At 44.3% G+C, this 20706-nt stretch overlaps 1 protein-coding gene and 1 long non-coding RNA gene across 5 annotated transcripts in view; one reads left to right on the plus strand and one right to left on the minus strand.

Annotated features, from left to right (window-relative positions):
- Positions 1–16932, minus strand: part of LOC142771717 (uncharacterized) — a 38162-nt gene extending 21230 nt beyond the window's left edge. The window contains exon 1 of the long non-coding RNA XR_012886099.1: positions 16879–16932. This is a non-coding gene — a long non-coding RNA (uncharacterized LOC142771717). The remainder of the gene's footprint in view (positions 1–16878) is intronic.
- LOC119163784 (uncharacterized) lies at positions 8172–20433 on the plus strand. 4 transcript variants are annotated; one of them, XM_075873534.1, is made up of 9 exons: positions 8182–8409; positions 10292–10426; positions 12923–13092; positions 13209–13291; positions 13353–13461; positions 15678–15760; positions 16900–17172; positions 17978–18099; positions 19634–20433. In XM_075873534.1, exons 3-8 carry the CDS (start codon positions 13032–13034, stop codon positions 17981–17983), a joined length of 615 nt encoding a protein of 204 aa, XP_075729649.1. In that variant the 5' UTR covers positions 8182–8409; positions 10292–10426; positions 12923–13031; the 3' UTR covers positions 17984–18099; positions 19634–20433. The 4 variants fall into 4 exon arrangements, with proteins under 4 accessions (XP_075729648.1, XP_075729647.1, XP_075729646.1 ...); XM_075873533.1 differs by having other exon boundaries at positions 8172–8409; positions 12923–13291; positions 15678–15751; XM_075873532.1 differs by having other exon boundaries at positions 8177–8409; positions 12923–13291; positions 17981–18099.
- Positions 20434–20706: the final 273 nt, after the last annotated feature.

Consider the following 20706-nt stretch of genomic DNA (forward strand, 5'->3'; position numbering starts at 1 on the left):
AGGAAGGACAAAATACTTATATTTAAGTAAAAAAAAGAAGAAAAGGACTCGTGTGCACCCCAAGTACTGACTTTTTAGTAGCACTGTAAAAAGTAAAGATGTTTACCCATGCATGTGAAACATCTACTATAAATAGGAACACTTTAATATACGTAAGTCATGCAGTAATATCATGCTTATATAGGTATAATCATTCTCTCATACTCATAAGGACATATTTAACAGTAACTTCTTTTAAAAAAACTTGCTCCGCCGTGGTGGTCTAGTGGCTAAGGCACTCGGCTGCCAACCCGAAGATCGCGGGATCAAATCCCGGCGGCGGCAGCTGTAGTTTCAATGGAGACAAAAATGCTGCATAGGCCTGTACATGTGCTCAGATTTAGGTGCACGTTAAAGAACCTTACCTGGTCGAAATTTCCGGAGCCCTCCACCATGGCATCTCTCAATCATATGGTGGTTTTGGGATGTTAAACTCCACATATAATAGAATAAGGTTATTTAGTTGTACAGTACTTTGTAGACCTCAAAGCACTTTTTTTTGCTGAACATGGCAGAAAACTAGAATGGCCTGTTACTAAGCTGTGCCCCGTTTGGTACAGCCACTGCAAATTGACCATTTGTAGAAGTCTACAAAACTACTTTCCTCCAACGTTGTTTTCCAGCCAAGAGGGGAAAAAAAAAAAACTCGCACCCAGACTGCTTTTTTTTTTTTCAACAGAATCGAAAGTTGGGCTAGTTGGATATGCATGATATAACTGTCAGTTCAAGCGCACGAATGAACAGAAAGGAAGAGAGGACAAGTGCTTATTTTTAAATGATTTATTAGAAAGAGAAGAATATTTAAACAGGCAATCAAAAAACAACGCATGCAAGTGCAGGCAAAAAGTACACCCGTGGCACCTCGAGAACACAGAGTAAAAGAAGAAAGATTATCTCGTAGCATAATCTAGAAAAGCAAACTTTTCATCATGCAGCAAAACTGAAGGCTGGCTGATGCATTGTTCTCCTCTTTTTCTTATTTGAAAAGCTATTGTCAACTCACGAGTAAATTGATTGTTAGATCGAAAAACCACTTCAGTATCCTGAAAAAGAGGATAACAACCGCACTCTCTGCAATGAGCAGCGAGATGCGATGCACCCAAGGATTTCAAAGAAGAGTCGTGCTCTCTAAGACGAACATTGATGCACCTTCCCGACTGACCTATGTACACTTCAGCACAGCTAAAATAAGTCAAGTAAGCAACGCTTATTGCGCAGTCCACGAACTTTTTGCTGTGTTTCATGCGACATTGCGAAAACTCTCTTCGCATGCGCGAACAAATAGACTGCAGTTTGCTTTTGGCTGAGAAAAGTACATTGACTTTATATCTACTACCGAGTTGCTTAAGTTCATGCAATGTTTTATGAAGGTAAGTAATTACTGCTATGCTCCTACCTTTTCTACTCTCATCACGACGCCCCGAGTGGTTCCCTTCAAATTTAACTTTCTTAATCATGTTGTTACACACGGACGTGATGACATCATTAGGATACCCTGCTTGTACTAGTTTCCTTACTTAACTGTCAAAGCTCATTTTCATTCTGTGTTGACAGGACTGTTTCAGAGCAAAACCCAAACTCGTAGTAACAGTGCTTCTCTTTACTAGCTTAGAGTGGCTCGACCTGTAATTGAGTATAGGCTTTACGGATCTGGGACAATAATACCAGCAAACATGCTGGGGTTCGAAGACCAAGTAAAGATCTAGAGATTGCAGTTGCTTCAGATCCGGCGATTCTAAAGAAAGGTGTAGTTTCTTGCCTGTTTCTTTAAAAACCTTGAAAATATTCACATCTTGCGTAATATCTGAAGACGTAGTGAACACAAAAAAATCATCGACGTATCTGAATACGTGAACCGGGAGTCCTCACAGATGCTTTTGAAGTGGCACATCAATCTTTTCCAGAAAAATTTCACTTAAAATCGGAGCTACTGAAGAATCTATGCATATCCCTGATCTCTGGACATAAAGATTACCACCGCAAGCCACAAAGGTTGACTTCAAGTAGAAGCTAAGTAATTCTAGAAAACTAGATACAGAAGTTCCACACTTCAGGCTAAAAAACAATTCATCATTACCTTGCGCGATGCAGCTTTGAACGCTTGCAATCAGCTCATCTTCAGGTATCGAACAGTATGAATCCTCAATGTCTAGACTGAAAGCGCTACAATTTGCTTGAGCTATCAGTGCTCAGAAACTGTACCACCGCTTCAGAATTACTGACACGAAAAGGATCTGGAATAAAAAAAGTTTCTAAATTGCTTTGCAGGTATCTCGAAACAACGTTTTGCCACGTGTCTCATTCAGACACAATCGCTCTGAAAGGCATTTCTCGCTTCTTTGTTTTGACCGAAAAAAATTATATATAAGTTCAGATCGCTTAGCAGATTTGACCGCAGGAGCTAACCACTCAATATTCATGTCACAAAGCAAAGAACAAGCATTTTTCTTTACTTTTGAGCTCTTGCGATTTGCAGGTACAAAGTTCTTGTTAAGTGCTTTCACGGCCCTTCGTGAAAAGGTGCCTTCATCAATAACAACAAAGAAACCTTCCTTGTCAGCTACAAGAAGTTGTAGTTTGTTATCTGCCAAAAAAATACAATTTGGGCGGACTCTGTCCCTACCCTGTGGGTTCGTCTGAGTCTTTTAGCAATGGCATCCACACACTCCGAAATGCACCTGGGTCGCTCCTCTTCCACCACTTGCCTGGAAATTGACCATGCTAACCCCAACTTGTCCATTCGCTTGAGTGACGGCTCGAAACGAAACTTGGGACCAAGAACATCAAGGTGCCTGTCAGGAAGTGCTGTGGCACTGAGGTTGGTTGATTGATTGGTTGGTTGGTTCCTCAACACCTTGGCGCAACCCACTTAGAGGGAGAGGCCATGAATGGGACGGTGCCTTGCTTTTTAAATTAATTCACTTCTTGAAAGGGATAGTTGGATTAATTAGGTAATATAGGTAATAACTTAATGTTGTTAGATTTCTAAACAAACAAAGAACTTTGAAAAGAAAAACAATAAACACAAAAAAGAATGCTATACATAAAAAAAAACTGAAGTTGTCTATAGTTAGGATTTCTTTAGATTCTCGTAAGAAATTTATTACAGTGGTGAAAATGCTCCTTTGACTGAAACCAAATGCGACTGCGCCAAATGAAAGAATCACCGGAAGTGTCAAGTATAAGGCCAACTTTCGTAGGGGTTCTTCGAGTAAATTTTTCTTTTGAATTTTCGGCATGACAAAAAGAAGTGCTTCAAAGATTCACTCTCATTATAATAAAGGCCCAAAGGCGACTGTGCCAGACCCGACCTGTGAAGGTAAAAGTTCAATGAATGGACTCGACAACGCAGCCTTGTAATTATGATTTCTTCCTTTCTTTGTTCTTCCAAGGGAATTTTAGCTTTGGATAGTCTGATAAAAACGAAGGAGATTTTTCGAAGTTATTGGATGTGGTGTGTTTTTCAAAGCGTGCTGCTGTGATATATTCTGAAGTGGCAATATAGGTGAAACGGGACCATCAAGGGACGATGCAGCTAGTGCATCTGCACGCTCATTGAGAGCTAAAACTCTATGGCCTGGTACCCAAACTAGTCGAACGAGTCGCACATGTCTAGGAATGAGCGAGTAGAAAGTTTCTAAGGTACGCGAAAAAGTTGGTGAGCTTAAGGCACTACAGACCGATAGTCTGTTAGAACAATCACTGCTGATAGATCTTGGGGCACTTTACGCAATGCTAGGACTATTGCCATCAGCTCAGCTCGGTAAATAGGGGTAAAGTCTGGTAATCAAATTGAGAAAGCCCAATCTAGAGAGGATGATACGATTCCTATGCCAGCCTACTCTTCGTGTACAGAAGCGTCAGTTGCTATTACAATGGATGTTTCTAGATTGGCTAGATGATCGTCCCAAATGCCATTTATACACTTATATGGTAATTTTTTTGCATTCTTGGGACATATATCATCAAATTTAATCCTAATTGCATCTACAGTGTTGAGTACAAGTATATCCCAAAGGTTAGCTCTTAAGGGGTCCAAAAGTTTCTGTGTAAATATTACTTGAGGGCATGTAGTTTAGACCATTGGTGGTTGAAAAATGAGGTCTGCTGAATAATGAACACATACTGTGACCTCCACTGAGGTGATGCATAGATTTTAGGAATGTTCGTACTGTTAGAATATAAAATCAGTTGATAAGAGAAGGCAGGCGGGATTCTTTGTATAGGATATTATTCGCAACATATGTAGGTAGTTCAAGGCATAAGCGTTAAGATTCGCGTTCTAACAGAATCAGTGGTCGAACCTTGAAAGCCGGAGCGCCAGAAAACAAAACACAGCCGAATTCTAATATCGGTCGAATGTACATGCAATATATCATAACGAGCACGTCTCTACGCAAACCAGCACAATAATTACTGAGCCTGCGCAGCATCCCTACGGCACGGGCCCCTTTAGCAGCCATGTGGGGACTCCAGCCAAGTGTTTCGGTGTAGGTTACCCCTATGTACCTAATTATAACTGACTCGACCTGAGGTATGGCGTCTTGTAGGTACATTAGTGAAATTCGCACTGGGGCATTTTGTGCGAAAACTATGATTGTGCTTTTGTTTATATTGAGACATAGGTTGATGTCCTCCAGCAACGTTTCCAGGCTATTCATGTATGTCTGCAGAATCAGATACAGTGTGTGGATGTCCGCCGACGCAGCAAAAAATGCGATATCACGGCATACACATAGACCTGTACATCTTGCTGTATGGGAATAGTGCATAGTAGTGCATTAAATAATAAGGGCGATAGTACTGACCCTTGCAATAGACCTCTCGTTTGCCTATATATTGTAGAGTTGACACTAGATTGCGAGCAGTAAAATTCTCTTTCACCTAAGAAAGCATGGATCCAGGCCACAAAGTATTGAGGCAGTCCTAAGTTCTGAAGCGAATCTAGCAGTTTCACATGCTCCATGCTATCATAGGCTTTTGTGATATCGAAGGTTACCAAAGTGGAGTATTGTTTTTGATATCAAACAAGTTGAGTTCTGCTTTCGAGATCTACGTGCACACACCAAATGGAGCGACCACGTCTGAATCCAATTTGACATGGGCTCAGTGTCAATTTTTCTGACATCCATCGATTTATACGTCTATATAATTTTTTTCAACGAGTTTTACTAGGTTCGATGCAAGTGCAATGGGCCTGATAATATCTAAGGTAAACCCAGCGCCTTACTTTTTTAATAATGTAATCGTTTTTATCATTCTCAAATCGGGTGGAATCCAAGAGCTTCTAAGTAAGTGACTAGTAATTTCGAGTAGGCCAAGTGGGTATATTTTATGTACTGATTTTATCACCGACGTCGTCATGCCATCAGGGCCAGGAGCAGAATGGGGTAGTGTTCTGACTACATTTGCTGGTGTGACCTCTTCAAAATTTTCAGCCCTATGCGAGGACTGGGCTTGGTATGGGGAATTGTCGTAAAGTGACTTTTTAGGATCCATCGTGAACTTTCTTACAGCGTAAGAATAGCAGACTGGGCTTGTTGGTTTAACATATTTGCAGCTTAAGGCGCGAAAACGACACGGACGAAGAGAGACAGTACAGGCGCTCCGTGTGTGTGTACTGTCTCTCTTCGTCCGTGTCGTTTTCGCGCCTTAAGCTGCAAATTTCTTACAGCGCAACACCAGAAAAAATACAGGACAGGGAAAGCGTAGAACAGAAAGAAAAGACGGCGCCGTCTTTTCTTTCTGTTCTACTCTTTCCCTGTCCTGTATTTTTTCTGGTGTTGCGCTGTAAGAAAGTTCACGATGGATCCTAACCAACTGGCCCGACTTACCGTCTTACGACTTTTTAGGCCCTGAGCTATATCTTCTAGAAAGGCCTTCAGTTCAACTGGTGATGATACTACAGATTCTATATTTCTTAGTACCGCAAGAACTTTCTTATTTCTCAGAAAGCAAAAAAAGTGCTTTTCTATTGACCGGCTTTGAAAGGAACTCCCATCGATCGTTGTTAAACTTGTCCTTCGCACTTTCTTTTTTTTTTTTTGCAGCACAGCTAGCTAATGACCCCTCTATCATGGTTGGACAGCTCGTTTGCTCTAGTGTGCTATGGTTGATTATTTGGAGACAATTTCATTGCGCTCAGTCAAAGTTTAGGTTCCGTGCAGGGGTACGCTCAGTGAGGCAGGATCCGGAGGGGTTTTCTCATGGAGAAAAGGACAGCTGGCTAGGCGAACGCACAAAACGGCGTGCAAAGGAATCGACGAGTCTTTTCAACTTAAGAGACAAGAAGAGAGCAGAGTGGATTAGGGGACAAACGGGGGTTAAAGATATCATAGTTGAAATAAAGAAGAGGAAATGGACATGGGCCGGGCATGTGGCGCGTAGACAGGATAACCGCTGGTCATTAAGGGTAACCAACTGGATTTCCAGAGAAGGGAAGTGGGTTAGGGGGAGACAGCAGATTAGGTGGGCAGATGAGATTAAGAAGTTTGCGGGTATAAATTGGCAGCAGCAAGCACAGGACCGGGTTAACTGGTGGAACATGGGAGAGGCCTTTGTCCTGCAGTGGACGTAGTCAGGCTGATGATGATGATGATTTATCTATCTATCCAGCCACTTACTTTTGAGTGCTCTCGTGGTCACCCCCTCAACTATGCGTGAGCCAAAATTAGCATGGAAGGGTAAGATGGTTGGACGAATAAGACGCGCTGCTCAAGACCTCAATAAACTCACAATCCTGTCACGTACGTCGTCAAACACGTCCACGTGCGAGCGTTAAGAAATATCCGGAAATCGGTAGCGTCGACCCCACGAATGGAAAGAATATGAATGTCAGTCAGGGTCCCAGCTAGAATCGAACCCAAGCATTCTGCATGGCAATGAAGTATTTTACCACAGAGCTACGCCAGTTCTCGGAACTACTTTTCAAATAGACGTTAATCTTCGTGAAACGTCAATAGTGGTTGCAGTGCTGCCTAACCAATTTTATAAACATTACACATGTGCTCCATTCATATATCAGTCACGTCGGGTTAACATCGATTGGGGTTAGTTGCCATGCGCTGAAGGTGATTTATGTGGCAGTGTTCAGGGCCAGCATCCTCGCGAGCAACAGCGCTTCGTATCACCTTCTGGTGTTTCTAATACGTGTGTTCCAGTTGGCATAGTTGCGCAAGTGCAAATAACTGGTTATATAAACATCTGCAACTCTTCAACATATGTCTGTGCGTGCAACGTTTGCCCATAAATTTAGCGTCATTTCATGACGTGTCGCTCAATAAAAAAAAATTGCCACGTGGTCACCTTACCTCCAAAAGCTTCGCATAACGTAGATTCCCAGGTGCGTGGGATCTGCTGAAATTTTGAACAGTCGCGATGTTCGAGGACCACTGGTGTTGTACTCAATAGCTGTTTACTTACAAATTTTTCGCTTGTGGTTTTACTATAAGTATCTGAAAGGCTTCGTTTTCATTTACAAATTTCGAAATTGAAAAAAAAAAAGCCATAAGTCTTTTTTCTGACCGTCAAACTTCATCGCAATATCTCTTGAAAACACGCAGTCTTTTGTGTCAAGTTATCATCCGGCTTCGGCCTCTACTCTTTAATTTCCACGATTTTACATAGTCCTATTCTGGGAGTCTATACATGTACCACGGTTAACGGAATACTATTCCCTGCTATAGTGCTTCGTGACTGATCATGTAGAAATACATCAGGGCCCTTCATATGCTGACCCGCAGGTCGCGGGATCAAATCTCGGCCGCACTTATGATGGAAGCGAAAATGCCTGAAGCCCGTAGGCTAAGATTTAGGTGCACTTTAAGGAACCCCAAGTGGTCGAAATTTCCCTTGCCCTTCAGTACGGCGTCTCTCTGAGAATCAGATGGTAGTTTTGGGACGTTAAACCCTAACCACTAATAATGTTATCAGGACCCTTCATATGTAAGCGTGCCGGCATCGCAAAGCTACACTAAGCAAACAGAATAGCACTCCGTATTCCATGGTGCATCGCTATTCATAAGGTGACGTAACAACTTCGCCGACTAGCCCAACGTATCGCACTTATCGCCGGACAGAAGGGCGTCGCCGAACATGCCCTTCTGTCCATCTTTGCTACTCTTCAAACGCCAAGATGCTTCACCACCAACGACCCAACTGCGCATGCTCAGAAGGGAAGATATCTCGAGAGCACCCTGATGGAAGGCGCACCATTAGAGCGCACGTTGAAACGCTTCGACGCCTCATCTATTCGCGCACGCTGTGATCAGTCGCACAGCTGTCTTCAGCAAGAGAGCAGGTTGGCCTTTCGACCCTTTTTGGAAGCCTCCTGGACACCTTTCAGAACGGCTAGTCCAGAACACCGCCACGGTAAGCCTGCCTTGGCCACTATTTTCGACTGCATCTCTAGACTTTTTAAACCCCGAGTTAAATATTCGTGTAATGGGAGTGTACTTATTGTGCCTGCCCGCCGAAACAGATCTGACCGCCGAGGCAAGCGGAAAGGCTCAAGTGGTAAAGCCCAAATCGCACTTGTCGGGAGTGGTCAATCGGCCTTTTCAGCCGCCTTCTTTCGCAAAAAAGCCAAAACCTACGACGTAACGACATCACCCTTAGTCATATACCGCATGCTATGTCTCCGTGCTCTAATTCAAGCGTGAACAGAAGATTGTGTCTAATACGAGGAAGCAGCTGCGTCCACAGTTACGTGTTCCACTGCTCTAGACAAATGCTCCTTAGTCGCAACGGAGGCAACTTAGTCGCAACTTAGTCATGCTCCTTAGTCGCAACTGACCGGTGGCCCGGGCGGCAAGATTGAGACAAGTCGCGCTGTTGTCTGTAAGCCCGCTCATAGCGAATTTCAAGCGCATTCCCTTTTCCGGAGCAAAGTTGGTCGACAAGAAGACGATCTCGTAGTTGAGCCCACCAAAAGCGCACACCTTGAAGAAACGTTTAGGTTCTCATCAGCTGACTTGGCTATAGGTACGCATTTTTTTTTTTTTTTGCTGGAATTGCATGAAACCGTATTATTATAGCGTAGATGCCCTGACAAAGCTGTTTACTCGAGTGCTTCTGATAGGTACTCGTACTTTGGAAAATGGAATGTGCTTGGCGCTTGCCATCCGCGTGTTTGGGAAGAAGAACGCCGCCAGGCACACCATGGCTGACGTTTGCTTCGTAGCCCATGCACTGTATACAGTATGGTCCACTCTTGGAGGGAACACTCGAACTCGTGGTCGGCGGGCGGCGTGGCGCTAACTGGCGGCGAGACTTGTAAATGCGGCGCATGCGCATAGAATCGTAACGGCAGCGCGCGCTCAATTTCTTCTCCGCTTGCGCGCGTGAAAGCATTGGAAGTCATTTCCCTATTTTCGTGATGTATACTATCCAGCTGTCATTCTGCCTGTGGCTCGTCAAATTTCCAGCGAGCACAAAAAAGTGAGCGGTTTCTTTTATTGGTACAGTTTTCTCAAGCTATCAGCATTGACCCCATCGTATTTTTCACAAACGGCTCGCTGGAATTGGCTGCTTTCGATAAGGTAATTGAAGTCCGATTCATTTGTTCATAACATATACCGGCGTATTAAAGGACAGGAACGTCGTGTTCGTATCAGGCCATTTACAGTGTGAAATGGTCAAGGCTCGTTAGCGCACAGCGCCGTGTGCATGGGCAGAGAAGTAGCAGACGACACGCTGCAAGCACCACCATGATAAACCAATGCGCATGCGCAGCATTTAGAAATCTCGTGTTCCCTTTAACAGTGAACCGTGCTGCACGTTACCGTGAGTGTGACGTTTCCATGAGCGTGAACTATGAGCGTGCATAATTTCATATGACGAGAAACATCTAGCTTATACTGTGGTGGGCCACACGAACACGATAGTGTGTGTCGAATGCCCTATAATCCTACATCGGCCAATTCGCAGCGGCCGCTGCGAATCTAAAAGCGCCACGTTGCCGCACGTTGCTGCAAAATGGCAGCTTATAGCGTGTCAGCGATGATATGAATTCCCATCAACGCGCACAGCGATACCTAGTAACCCATCAGGCTATGTATCAGCTGAGATATCGGCTGTGACGTGGCCTGTCGAGATTCACAGGCCATGTTTGTGGCGCTGACTGAAGAATTTGAAGCGGCTATTTTATTTATTTTATTTTTCGATGTAACCGCGGCACGAGCTTCGTCATGAGCATTGCGGAGCTGCCTTGGATGACAATCTTAATCGAGTCGAAATTGCACCACGACTGCAGATGGCGCGATTGAGCACAAGGAACGTGTTGCTTCGGTTCCTCTTCGGCTTTGTCGGGCCGACCACGTACCTGATATTCGCGATGGGCTACCAGCTTTGCTACGACTTCGACAACGTCATCAGCAGAAAGGGTGGCGTAAGTGTTTTGCGCATTTCTTTTATTGTGTTTGTTTTTTACTCGAGATCATTTAGACGTGCAATGTCAAGTTTGAAAGAGCTGAAGTCGGATGAACTCTGCCTGGATAAGATCCGTCTTTTCATGACGCGAACAGGGACAGAAACAATATCAAGGATGATAGAAAAACAACGCAAAATTAGTTCGAGAACAGACCCTACGCAGTAAACTTGTTTTCACCCTGGAGGCGGTTTTTAACGCGTCGAAACACCCATTTCATAGAATGTTTCCAATAGCCTAAACATCCTTATCACCTAAAAACGCAAAAAATAGAATCTACCATTTAGGGAACGTCCATTTACAGATGACATCAGCATAGAAGATGCACGCACCCGCCAAACAGAGCACACAATTAACCAAGATTATTGTAAAATATCTCTATGGACGGAGCAGTCTCGCTGCAATGTTTAAGGTGGCAGTCTGCTACATGTAACCATAGTGTTTTTAGCAGCTGTTTAGAGCCGTTGGGAATAATTCTGCTCCGTATATAAATCATCCCCAAACATGAAAAAAAAACATGGGTAAATTTATGGTATAAATTGTTGCGGATATCCTTGAAAGAGACTAATCTCTCACTCTAAACTCGCCCGAAATCCAACGAATTTTTAATAAGCGAGTTCCGCTTATCACTTCGTTTGCTATTGTCTCTCTGAACTGTAGGCGTTTCAATCACCTAAACACTCTTACTTTCTAAAGGGTGTTTTAACTAGAACACCTCGCCTTAACGATTGTTTGTGAGAAAAACACCTTCACTCCCTTAGTTCACATTTTGGTCAGCAAAAAAGGGTGTTTTGCTTGCTTGAAACCTCCATAAGGGTGCAAAGTGGTTTATAGGGTGTCGCCAACAGGCTTCTTAAATTATGTCAAGCGTGATACTTTGATACCTCGAAATCAATAATTCATAAAAAAGAAATACGAAGAAAAAATACTTCTATAGACTTCCGAGCGTATTTGCAGCAAGACAATGTATACATAGACGATGACTATGAGAGTTCTGCATGCCTCTTTTAAAAAAGGACCAGGACCCTTCATGGTATAACGATCAGTGAGGCATTGACTCCACACTATGTCCGTTTACAGGGGATAAAACACGAGATAATGCGGATGTATAAGCAGATTGCCGAATCTAAATCTCCTCCCCATGTCATTCTATTGTACTATTTAAAATGGCTGCAACATGCCTTCTTCACATGCCTTTAACCGGGTTGTAAAAATGGAGCTCCTGCTTTCGCTCTTGCTTTCAGCTGTTTCTTTCATCATGCAGGCTGTTTGACTGGGTCTTAGGTTTATCAGTGCTAGTCACTTCGGGGCGGCCAACACTTGTAAAAGGCCCAACACTCATTTCGCTAAAGCAAGCTGGAAGGAAGTTGTTGGCTAAAATATTTAACGCAACACTGACACTTTGCCCTCGGTTAATGGACAAAAGTAGTAAATGTTGGTTTCTGGAACTTTTGTCGGTGGGACGGCAATGCTTCGAAATTTAGCGCATGCATGCACCTAGCATTATTGACGGGGCTGCCGTGCCGTGATACCAGTAAGTTTCTAGACCAGCAGACGATTGGCTGGGAGAGTGAAAGGTGAAAGGGGTACAGCCCGGAAGCATCTCCCATCCAACAAATCAGTTTTCAAGCAAAAGCTATAAGTGCCTCGTATGCGGGACCCTTAGGAGAGTAACAGCAGGCGAATGAAGTTAGAACTCACGTGATCTATCTATACGTTATGTTCTCACGTCGCCCCGTGTCAGTATCATGACGTCAAAGTTGTTTGTGAAGCTATCAGTTGACATTGCTGCTTTGCCAAACACGGGCTAATCTAGGAGGTTGTGCAACACACGGGGGTCTTAAATTGTGCATTGTGTTCTTACGATTCTCTCTGGGAGGAGCTTAAGGGCGCACTTCGCCCGGCATGATAGCTGCGGGGGTCCGACAGCATTGACGATTGATGCCTTTCAGAGAAACGAAGCCGTTGTGCTTGCCGATGTGTGCAGTAATTTGAATGCTGCCGTGGAAAAAAAGAGCTCGGCAATTATCTGCACGTTCGGGCTCTCACATGAACTTAGACCATAATGACGAGATCAGTTCTGCTGAAGCGTTCCTTTTTTTTTCTATTTGTTAAAGAAACTTAAGAAAAACTGGCGAGTGAGCATTGCAAAAACATTAAATCGTGGTATACTCTACGCATCGCTCATGAGTTGCAAAAAGAAAGAACAAGAAAATCCGAACAATTGCATCAACTTCGACAATAACGACGAGATTACTTCTGCTGAAGCGTTTTCTTTTAGGAACCTAATAAAAACTAGCCAGTGAACATCGCAAAGGTATGAAATCACGGGATACTGCGCATAGTCTCGTTTAGTCACCGGAAGAACCAATTTAATATACTATTTTAGTCTTGGTGTAGGAGCAGAAACGATGTCACGTGAAACGGCCTTACGGTAAATCACGCGCGTTTGTGCAGGCGACCAACGTGTTCACAAGCATAAGTCGAGCGACAGCGACACGGCCGTGGTACTTTGGCTGGGTCATCGCCATGATCACCCACTCGGTGTTCCACTGCTCCATCAAGGATGACTTCAGAGAATTCTGGTTGGCACGCCAGGAACTGGTGCCTCCCGAAGAGCGCGACCGGTACCTCACTCTCGTACACCACGCGCGTAACGACTTCTGGATGAGGGCGTTTTCCCTCCTCATCATAGCCATCTTCCCGGTTTCCCTTTCGATTTCCTTTCATTTTGTGTGCGTAGGCTTCTATTTTGTCAGTGACTTCGGCTATCTCCGCGCTGTGGACTTCTTGGAAGCGAAGCTCGCACGCCGCAGGGACTCGACGGTACGCTCTTTCCCTCTAGTTGCTCTCTTGCTCTTCACGATGTTTTTCTTCTGCGACGCAGGCAGTCTACTTGCGCTCTCATCACGGCCCTGCTAAACGGACAATGCACGCACTCTTCTTTGGCATCGCACTGAGCTTGGCACTCCACGTCTTCGCAGAGGTATCCTACGGTGAGAGCTCCCCTTTTTTAAAGGGGGGAAACCTTCGATGCCAAAATTTTGATCTGTCTGTTTGTATGTCTGTCTGTACATTTGTCTGTTTGTCCACGATAACGATGCCCCAAACGGCCAAACTCATCCGCAGCGCCCACCAATATTCATCAAATTTCAGCGTTCGTACTTGTGCTATTGTCAATTAAAAAGCAATTATTGCGCATATCTGAGGCACCATAACTACACGTCGATGTTTTGTACGTGTCTTTATACTAGAGAAGGCACATACAAGTAATCTTAAAGACCGTAGCGTTTATCACGCTGCGCTGACAGTGCAACGTGATGCTCAAAAAGGCAAGTGTTCCCAACGCTTTGCTAAGACGAAACGGTGGTGTCACCTGCCCGTCGCTTTGCATTCTACGCCTTATCGCCTCCGAGAAAGACGCGCATCTTTCTAAGAGGGTGCGCACGCTTTACTTCGTTTTCGAAGATAAGTGCCAGATGGCGCTCGTGTCTAACGTGCCTCGATGCGTTCGTACGCCTCGGCTGCACGGATGGAGACTCTCTAACGCAGCGCTTTCAGAATACAATTCACCGATTTTCTCGTGCAGAACATCAAATAAACGTTTCGTTCACTCTCTCCACACGCAAGACTATTTATTGTCTTTCGACGACCTTTGCAGTTAAACATGCAGATAAGGGGACAATTCTTTTTTTTTCTTCGCGTTGTTAACTGAATGCAATCTGTATAGAGGGAAACGCCCAGTCGTTAATTGCTTGTTTTGAATACCTTCAATGCTATTAAAAAGCGGGCTTCTCCTCTGAGCGCTCTGTTTCACATCTGCATGTAGTACATAAGCATCTGGCCCCGACCTTCGGTGACACGTTGCAGTGGTGGTGGTGTCGGAAGTGGAGTTTACGCAGTCTAATGCACATCTAGACCTGTATTGCATGATGGCAACGTAAGAACGACTTGGTTTAATTTAATATGTTCTTGATCGCAATCTGCATCTTGATGCCAAAGAATGGAGTTTGCAATGACATGCACGACTTTGACAAAAATGTGAACTTGCAGTTCCGTGACACATAAACGAACAAGCTCGGGCCATGCGCATATAAGCGGCGAAACAGTCGTTTACCTACGAAATCTCTGGTTTCAACCCGGACAAGCAAGAATCTTCATGTCCAGCCGGCCATGCATGCTCTTGAGTACAACTAGAGTGTACTAGAATAGCTATTCCAGTACACTCTAGTACAACGAATAGGACGTCGCATCCGCCGCATGGCGTCGCCTCTCGGAGCGGAACAGGCAGTTCTCGCGCGAGATGGAACGGTCTGCGTGGCAGAGCCAATATGCAGAAATAAATGGGAGACAGACAGGCTGTTGCGCACACGCAAAAATGCTAAGTAGGAGGTGTTGAAAGCGATCCTTTCTTTTTTAGTAAGCCGAGTGAAACGTTGGGTATGTAAATGTTCATTATCAAACTGTGCAGTGAGACGTTGCACGAAGGAAAAAAATTTACGCAAACTTCACTTGCTTGATCACCACACAGCGCAGTTAGAATAAAGTGAGCTTCTGTTTGATATGCCCACAAAACAAAACATGATCAGGTGGGTAATCATATATAAACGCCAATATTCATTTACCTACATAACTATAACTAGGGAAAGTGAAGGCTATCGGGATTATATATATCTAGCCCTTGTTGAAAACGACACTTATAAGGCTGCATTACGCTTCTCATACTTTGCAGAGTTAGCTCTGCGTCACCAATTTGACTTGGTACACGTGACTGCGATGTACCCGGTTGTGCAAAACAAATGTGGCCAGGTATAACGTGCTTCACTGAATTTCGAAAAGGTGATATAAAAGCACTCAGTTCGACAACGTGTGCAAGCCATCTGACAGGAAGGACTATGTGCGTTAGAAGGAGGAGGAGGTCAAAACATTTCCGTGGTTGCTGCATGCCCTCGGGATGTTGTCCCAAGCTTTACTGGAGACGCCAGCAGGCGTCGCGTCTCTCCGTGTGTGCGCATGTGCACTTTAGTGTTCACAGATGAACGCCATGTCGATTCGACCTGAAAACGGCGTTTAGAGCACGGCCCTCACATTCGATAAACCACCATGCTTGCGCATCGCTTACTCGATTCCCGAAGGTTATTCGGCGCGATTTGTTCTACCGGAGCCTACTTCCTGTTGCTCAAGATTTTCCTGTTCATTTGTTTCTGCGCAGCTCATTCGGCATTCGGTTTCTTCGAGCTTCTTTATGGAGGCGTTCACGGATGGCACGAGCTTGTTACTTGCATGGTAATAATCGTAAGTATTCACTTTCTTTTGGAAGGGTCGTGCCACGTATACTTTGTGACGCTCTTTGCTGCAAGCGTTTCTTCCAGCTTCAGGAAGCGTTGTACACACACTAAGATTCGTGTATCTTCGCTCAATAATTTGATATCGACTTATGTGAACAACTTCAGGTGTTTCCTATCCTAAATAGACGTAGCCTTTGGAGTTACAGATCTCGAAGCGCTGTTCTCTTCCGAAGTTGCTTCACATTACATTCATTTTCTGCATTTTCTTCTCTCCTTGTCGAATTCAGTAAGCACGAGTTGCCACTCGTCCTCCTTGATACTCGGCAATGCATTTTCATCGGCGAAGCGCAGGTTACTATAAGGTACTCTTCACTAACTCTACAAACCTCCTGTAATCAAGCGGTAAATAGCATTCGGGAGATCGTATCCCCTTGTCTTACACCCTTCTTGTTCAATATTATGTCTTTATCACTATGGTGGCAGTGGATCCTCTGTGGGTTTCACAAGGTGTTTTATGCATCGTCGACACCCTGATTCCGCAGGGTGTCTACGATGACTGCTGATATTTCTCCTGAATCAAATTCCTTCTCGTAATCGATGAAGGCTATGTATAGTGGTTGGGTGTACTCTGCGCATACTTCTATTACCTGATTCATAGTATGAATGCGGTCGATTGTTGAGTAGTCGGTTCTAAATCCTGCTTGTTCCTTTGGTTGATTGAATTTTCATGTCTTAATTCTGTAGGCAATTACCTTTGTAGATAGCTTGTATACGACGGAGAGAAACTTGATCGGCCTGTAATTCAAGTCCTTGTCATCTCATTTGTTATATATTAATACGCAAGAAATAATACCAAATAAGTGTGGACCTTTAAATTTGGAGCCCCAAATATTTTTGCCGACCCATTGAAATAGTCGAGACCACTGCGCATGCAAGAGACCCATACAGCGTTCGTTTTTAAGGCTGAGGAGGCTATTTCTTGAGTTCAGCGGGAGCACCAAAGTCTGTTTGCGCTCACTGATTTCGTCAGAGCAAAAGAAAAAAACACGGTGAGGAAATCGCTTTTAGGAGTTATGCAACGCCTACAAGAACTTCACAAGTACCGTTTTCTTTGAATGCACTTACATGGCTTGTTTCACGTGACAGGCTGGTCGACGCGATATATCCTGTGTGCCAGAAACGCCTCTGCAAGAACCCCCTCTGGAAGAAACACCTCTGCAAGAACCCCCTCTGGAAGAACCCCCTCTGCAAGAACCCCCTCTGGAAGAAACACCTCTGCAAGAACCCCCTGTGGAAGAACCCCCTGTGCAAGAACCCCCTGTGCACGAAGCGGAAGGCGGTGCCGGCCCGATAGAATCGCCCCAAGGTGTCTTGAGAAGCCGTCGTATTCTAGGGCTTCCACCCGAGTTTGCACCACTGGTAAGCCCAAAAAGAACCATGATTACGACCGTAACTGGTAAGGGCCGTGAGGCACGCATTGCTTCTATGCACTCCGTGGCAAGAGGAAGATAACCTACAGGATGTGTGCACGGTTCAGACCTTTTTAGGGACTGAAAGGACTGTCGCAATCAATTATCTTGATTTACACTTCGTTTGACGGTAGCACCTTACCTTATTAAACCTTAGTCGGCACTGTTGCACCCTGGAGAGTTCCTTATTCCCCGTTGAGATGACCCGTTGACGCCCCAGGATGATCCCCTGCGGTTATTCCCTGCGAAACCTTTCGCCCTTTCTTCTGTCAGGAACTAGTGCTAGAAACAAACTTCAACGATCCGTGTCCACAAAGCGTTCGACTGCTTCTGCAGACTATTGATAACGGAAAAAACACACAAATATCTTTTATTTATTGACGCTTAAAGTTTGCGCTTCAGATACACTGATAAAATGAAATATCGTGTGCAGCTTACAATTCATATTTGTTATATAACTTGTCCTTGCAAGTGAATTCAATGGGTTGAAAAGAAAATATGAATCGCACCTTGGAGGCGTCTCAGGCTAATTGGTGTAATAGACCTTATAAGCTCTTCGCACACTGGACCTCCAACAAGGAAGCATTTACCACCGATATTGTTTTCCTGCGTAGATTATGCAATGCGGCTTCATTTCGGCAGCCACGAAGATTTAGAAACTCTAACTACATTTGCGTTTATTCGTATCTATAATGTTTGATTCACTACGCAGCTACTTCCAATAGCATACTTTCTTCGCTCTTTTTCCCACCCAGAAGTAGACCCTCCTAGGTGTCTCAGCCAAGGCCCGATGAACTCATCCAGAGTGAAGGGCCTCCTGCTACCGTCGCCAAGATCATGCAGGATTTTTATTGCCTTCAATTTGACAAAGTGGCTCGTAAGTTTGCTACATATAGTTGTTTTTTCGTAGTTTTCTGCACTTACGGCTCTCAAGTGCTTTAAACATGTTTTTACTATCAGCTTGCCATGGTGGCCTATATAGTGCTTGACTTCTCGCCCGAAGGTCAAGGACGCGAATCCTGGCCGCATTTCCACGTCGGCAAAAAAAAAAAAAAGATTATATCTAGGTGAACTTTAAAGAACTTCGGGTGGTTGAAATTTCTGGTGCCCTCGACCACGGCGTTTATCATAAATGTGTCGCGTCATGTCTTTTTGGAATGTAATACTGCAACAGTTGTATATTTGCAGCGGTATTTTTTTTCCTATGTGAAGGTTTGAGATGCCAGTTATTAAGATACTCTAGAACACCGTGGATAATTTGAACTGGGGTCTTTTCTAAATTGTATTGAGCTAAATTGTATTGGGATTCCTTAGTATGGTTGAACAGAAACAAGTTAGTTTTGGTTCTTCATTCCAGAACTTTATCAAAATGTGGTGGTACCAAACGTGGGGAGCCGAACATTGCGACGTTCTGGTGATCTCTCCCACGGCTACGTATACGCGCTTAGAAGATCAGTGTAGGTGCATATCATGTACCCCCCTTTGATGGTCGGGTGGTTATGCTGCTTGACTGTTGGTCCGATGGTCTCGAGATTAAACGCCTGCCGCGCTGGCCGCATTTCGCAGCGAAAGTTGTAATCTGATCAGTGGATGGCTTTCCGTGCACCTCCTCCTTCGCCACTGTCGCCAGTGTCCGTAACAAATACCGCAGAAAATCGGAAAAGAAATCCACAAGCTTCCATAACTCCTTTTTACTGCTACTATCAACCAAGCACCAGTAGCTTTAACAGCAGGTTGCATTTCATGCCGTCAACCTGGCGTTTCAAAATGAAGCGATAACGTCAACCTGGGCGACAGATAGCATATGTGGTGGCTGTTATCCTTTGCTTCTACACCCACCTCTTGCACATCGGTAGCAGCCATTCTGTACTCTTGGCCATGGCCCTGATGACGTCGATGGGATTTGTGGTCCTTATATATCACAGCGAAAGCTATTATGATATCGCAACAAGAATCTATTTCGGCGCCATAGTTAACGACGCCGCCAGTGCTGCAGTGTACGTATAGCAGAAAAAATGTGGGCATTGTAATAATGGACACGTTCCATAATTCACAAGTGAGTTTCTCTGCACTGCATATTTGCCCAAGTAATGGTGGCACCCTGTAGAGCTTCAAGCGGAGACGCGGTTCTGGGGCTTGTCTGTTATGAATGCTTATATCAAGAGAGCCCGCTCTACATTTTTCGCGTCATGCGTAAACAAAATGAGCTTAAACATGCCATTTGACGTAAGTGCACGACCACGCGCCATCAGTTTAGTTGTTCATACTGCAAAACATAAAAGCTAAATTTACATTTCTGAAAAGGGGGTATTCTATGGATGCATTTCTAATTAACTTCTCGCCGGTCTCCGCCTTTTTTTTTTATTTGAGCGCTTGCTTGTTTAAAGCGCACTCTTCCACTTCGTTTCCAGGATTCATCGACTTTTCACCACGGCCTCATCCTGCTCTCAAAACGCACCCTGCTCTCAAAAGGCCTGCTATGCAAGCACACCTCCAAAAGCTCTGGCGACTGCTCATAGACACATAACTAACTCCATAGTTTTAAGCTTGAAGTGGTCTTAACCTTTTTTCAGCCAGAATTTTTGGGAAACCTTTGCCGCTAAGAGACGTACGCGAAACGTCTTCAAAGGATTTTATTTTAGGACAAGAAAGTTTCTTTTGCATTACTCTGTCACCGTGGGTATGTCTGATGAAATTTAATTTAGAACAAGATTAAGTGCTAGGACGTTGAACTCGACTACCCTTGTGATAAAGAGCAAGAACGTACCCTTGCTTCAAAAAACCCCGCAGCTGTCAAGATCAACTGGGCGCAGTTGAAATCGGCGCTCACATATGTTTAGCCGCGTTTCGAACAGGGTTCGTTTATAGCACTGTACTCCGGCGCGTGTTTTGCGTGGGTGAAACGAATATTCTGTACGTGGATAACAGTTCTGTGCGTTGTACTCGCTTCTTTTAACTCGTCTGAAGTTCCAACGACACTCCTTAGCTTGTTCGTTTAAATTGTGACACTCCACAATACTCGAAGTCGGATGCCTTCATTTCGACACACAATCTTCAACTAACCTTGTTCACTAAAGTTGACAAGTAGCCCAAAAACCACAGTTACACCTGTTGATACCCTGCAATGACTGTCTTATTCAGCACAATTATTATGGTGACTTGTTTTTTATGTGAATAAAAATGGCATGGGGGCCCTCGTTGGTCGAAAGCATCTCACTGTCGTTTTTTTTTTTCTTTTATAAAGTGCGTGAGTTGTCATATTAGGTCGTCACTTGTAACGCAGACAAAACCATGTACAACTCAAAAACGCTAAGCAAGTCAAAAATAGGAGAAAGAGGGGGGGAAGGCGGAGAAAAATAGAAAAGCACGAAACTATAAAAGTGGTTTCAATGAAAGAGAAAACTCAAGAGGAACAAAAAGGCTGCCCAGATTCACGCCCGCGCTATCTGCGAAGATGCCTGAATATATATACATATGATGAAGG

This window comes from Rhipicephalus microplus, chromosome 9 (genome assembly GCF_043290135.1).
Source record: "Rhipicephalus microplus isolate Deutch F79 chromosome 9, USDA_Rmic, whole genome shotgun sequence".
Taxonomy (NCBI): Eukaryota; Metazoa; Arthropoda; class Arachnida; order Ixodida; family Ixodidae; genus Rhipicephalus; species Rhipicephalus microplus.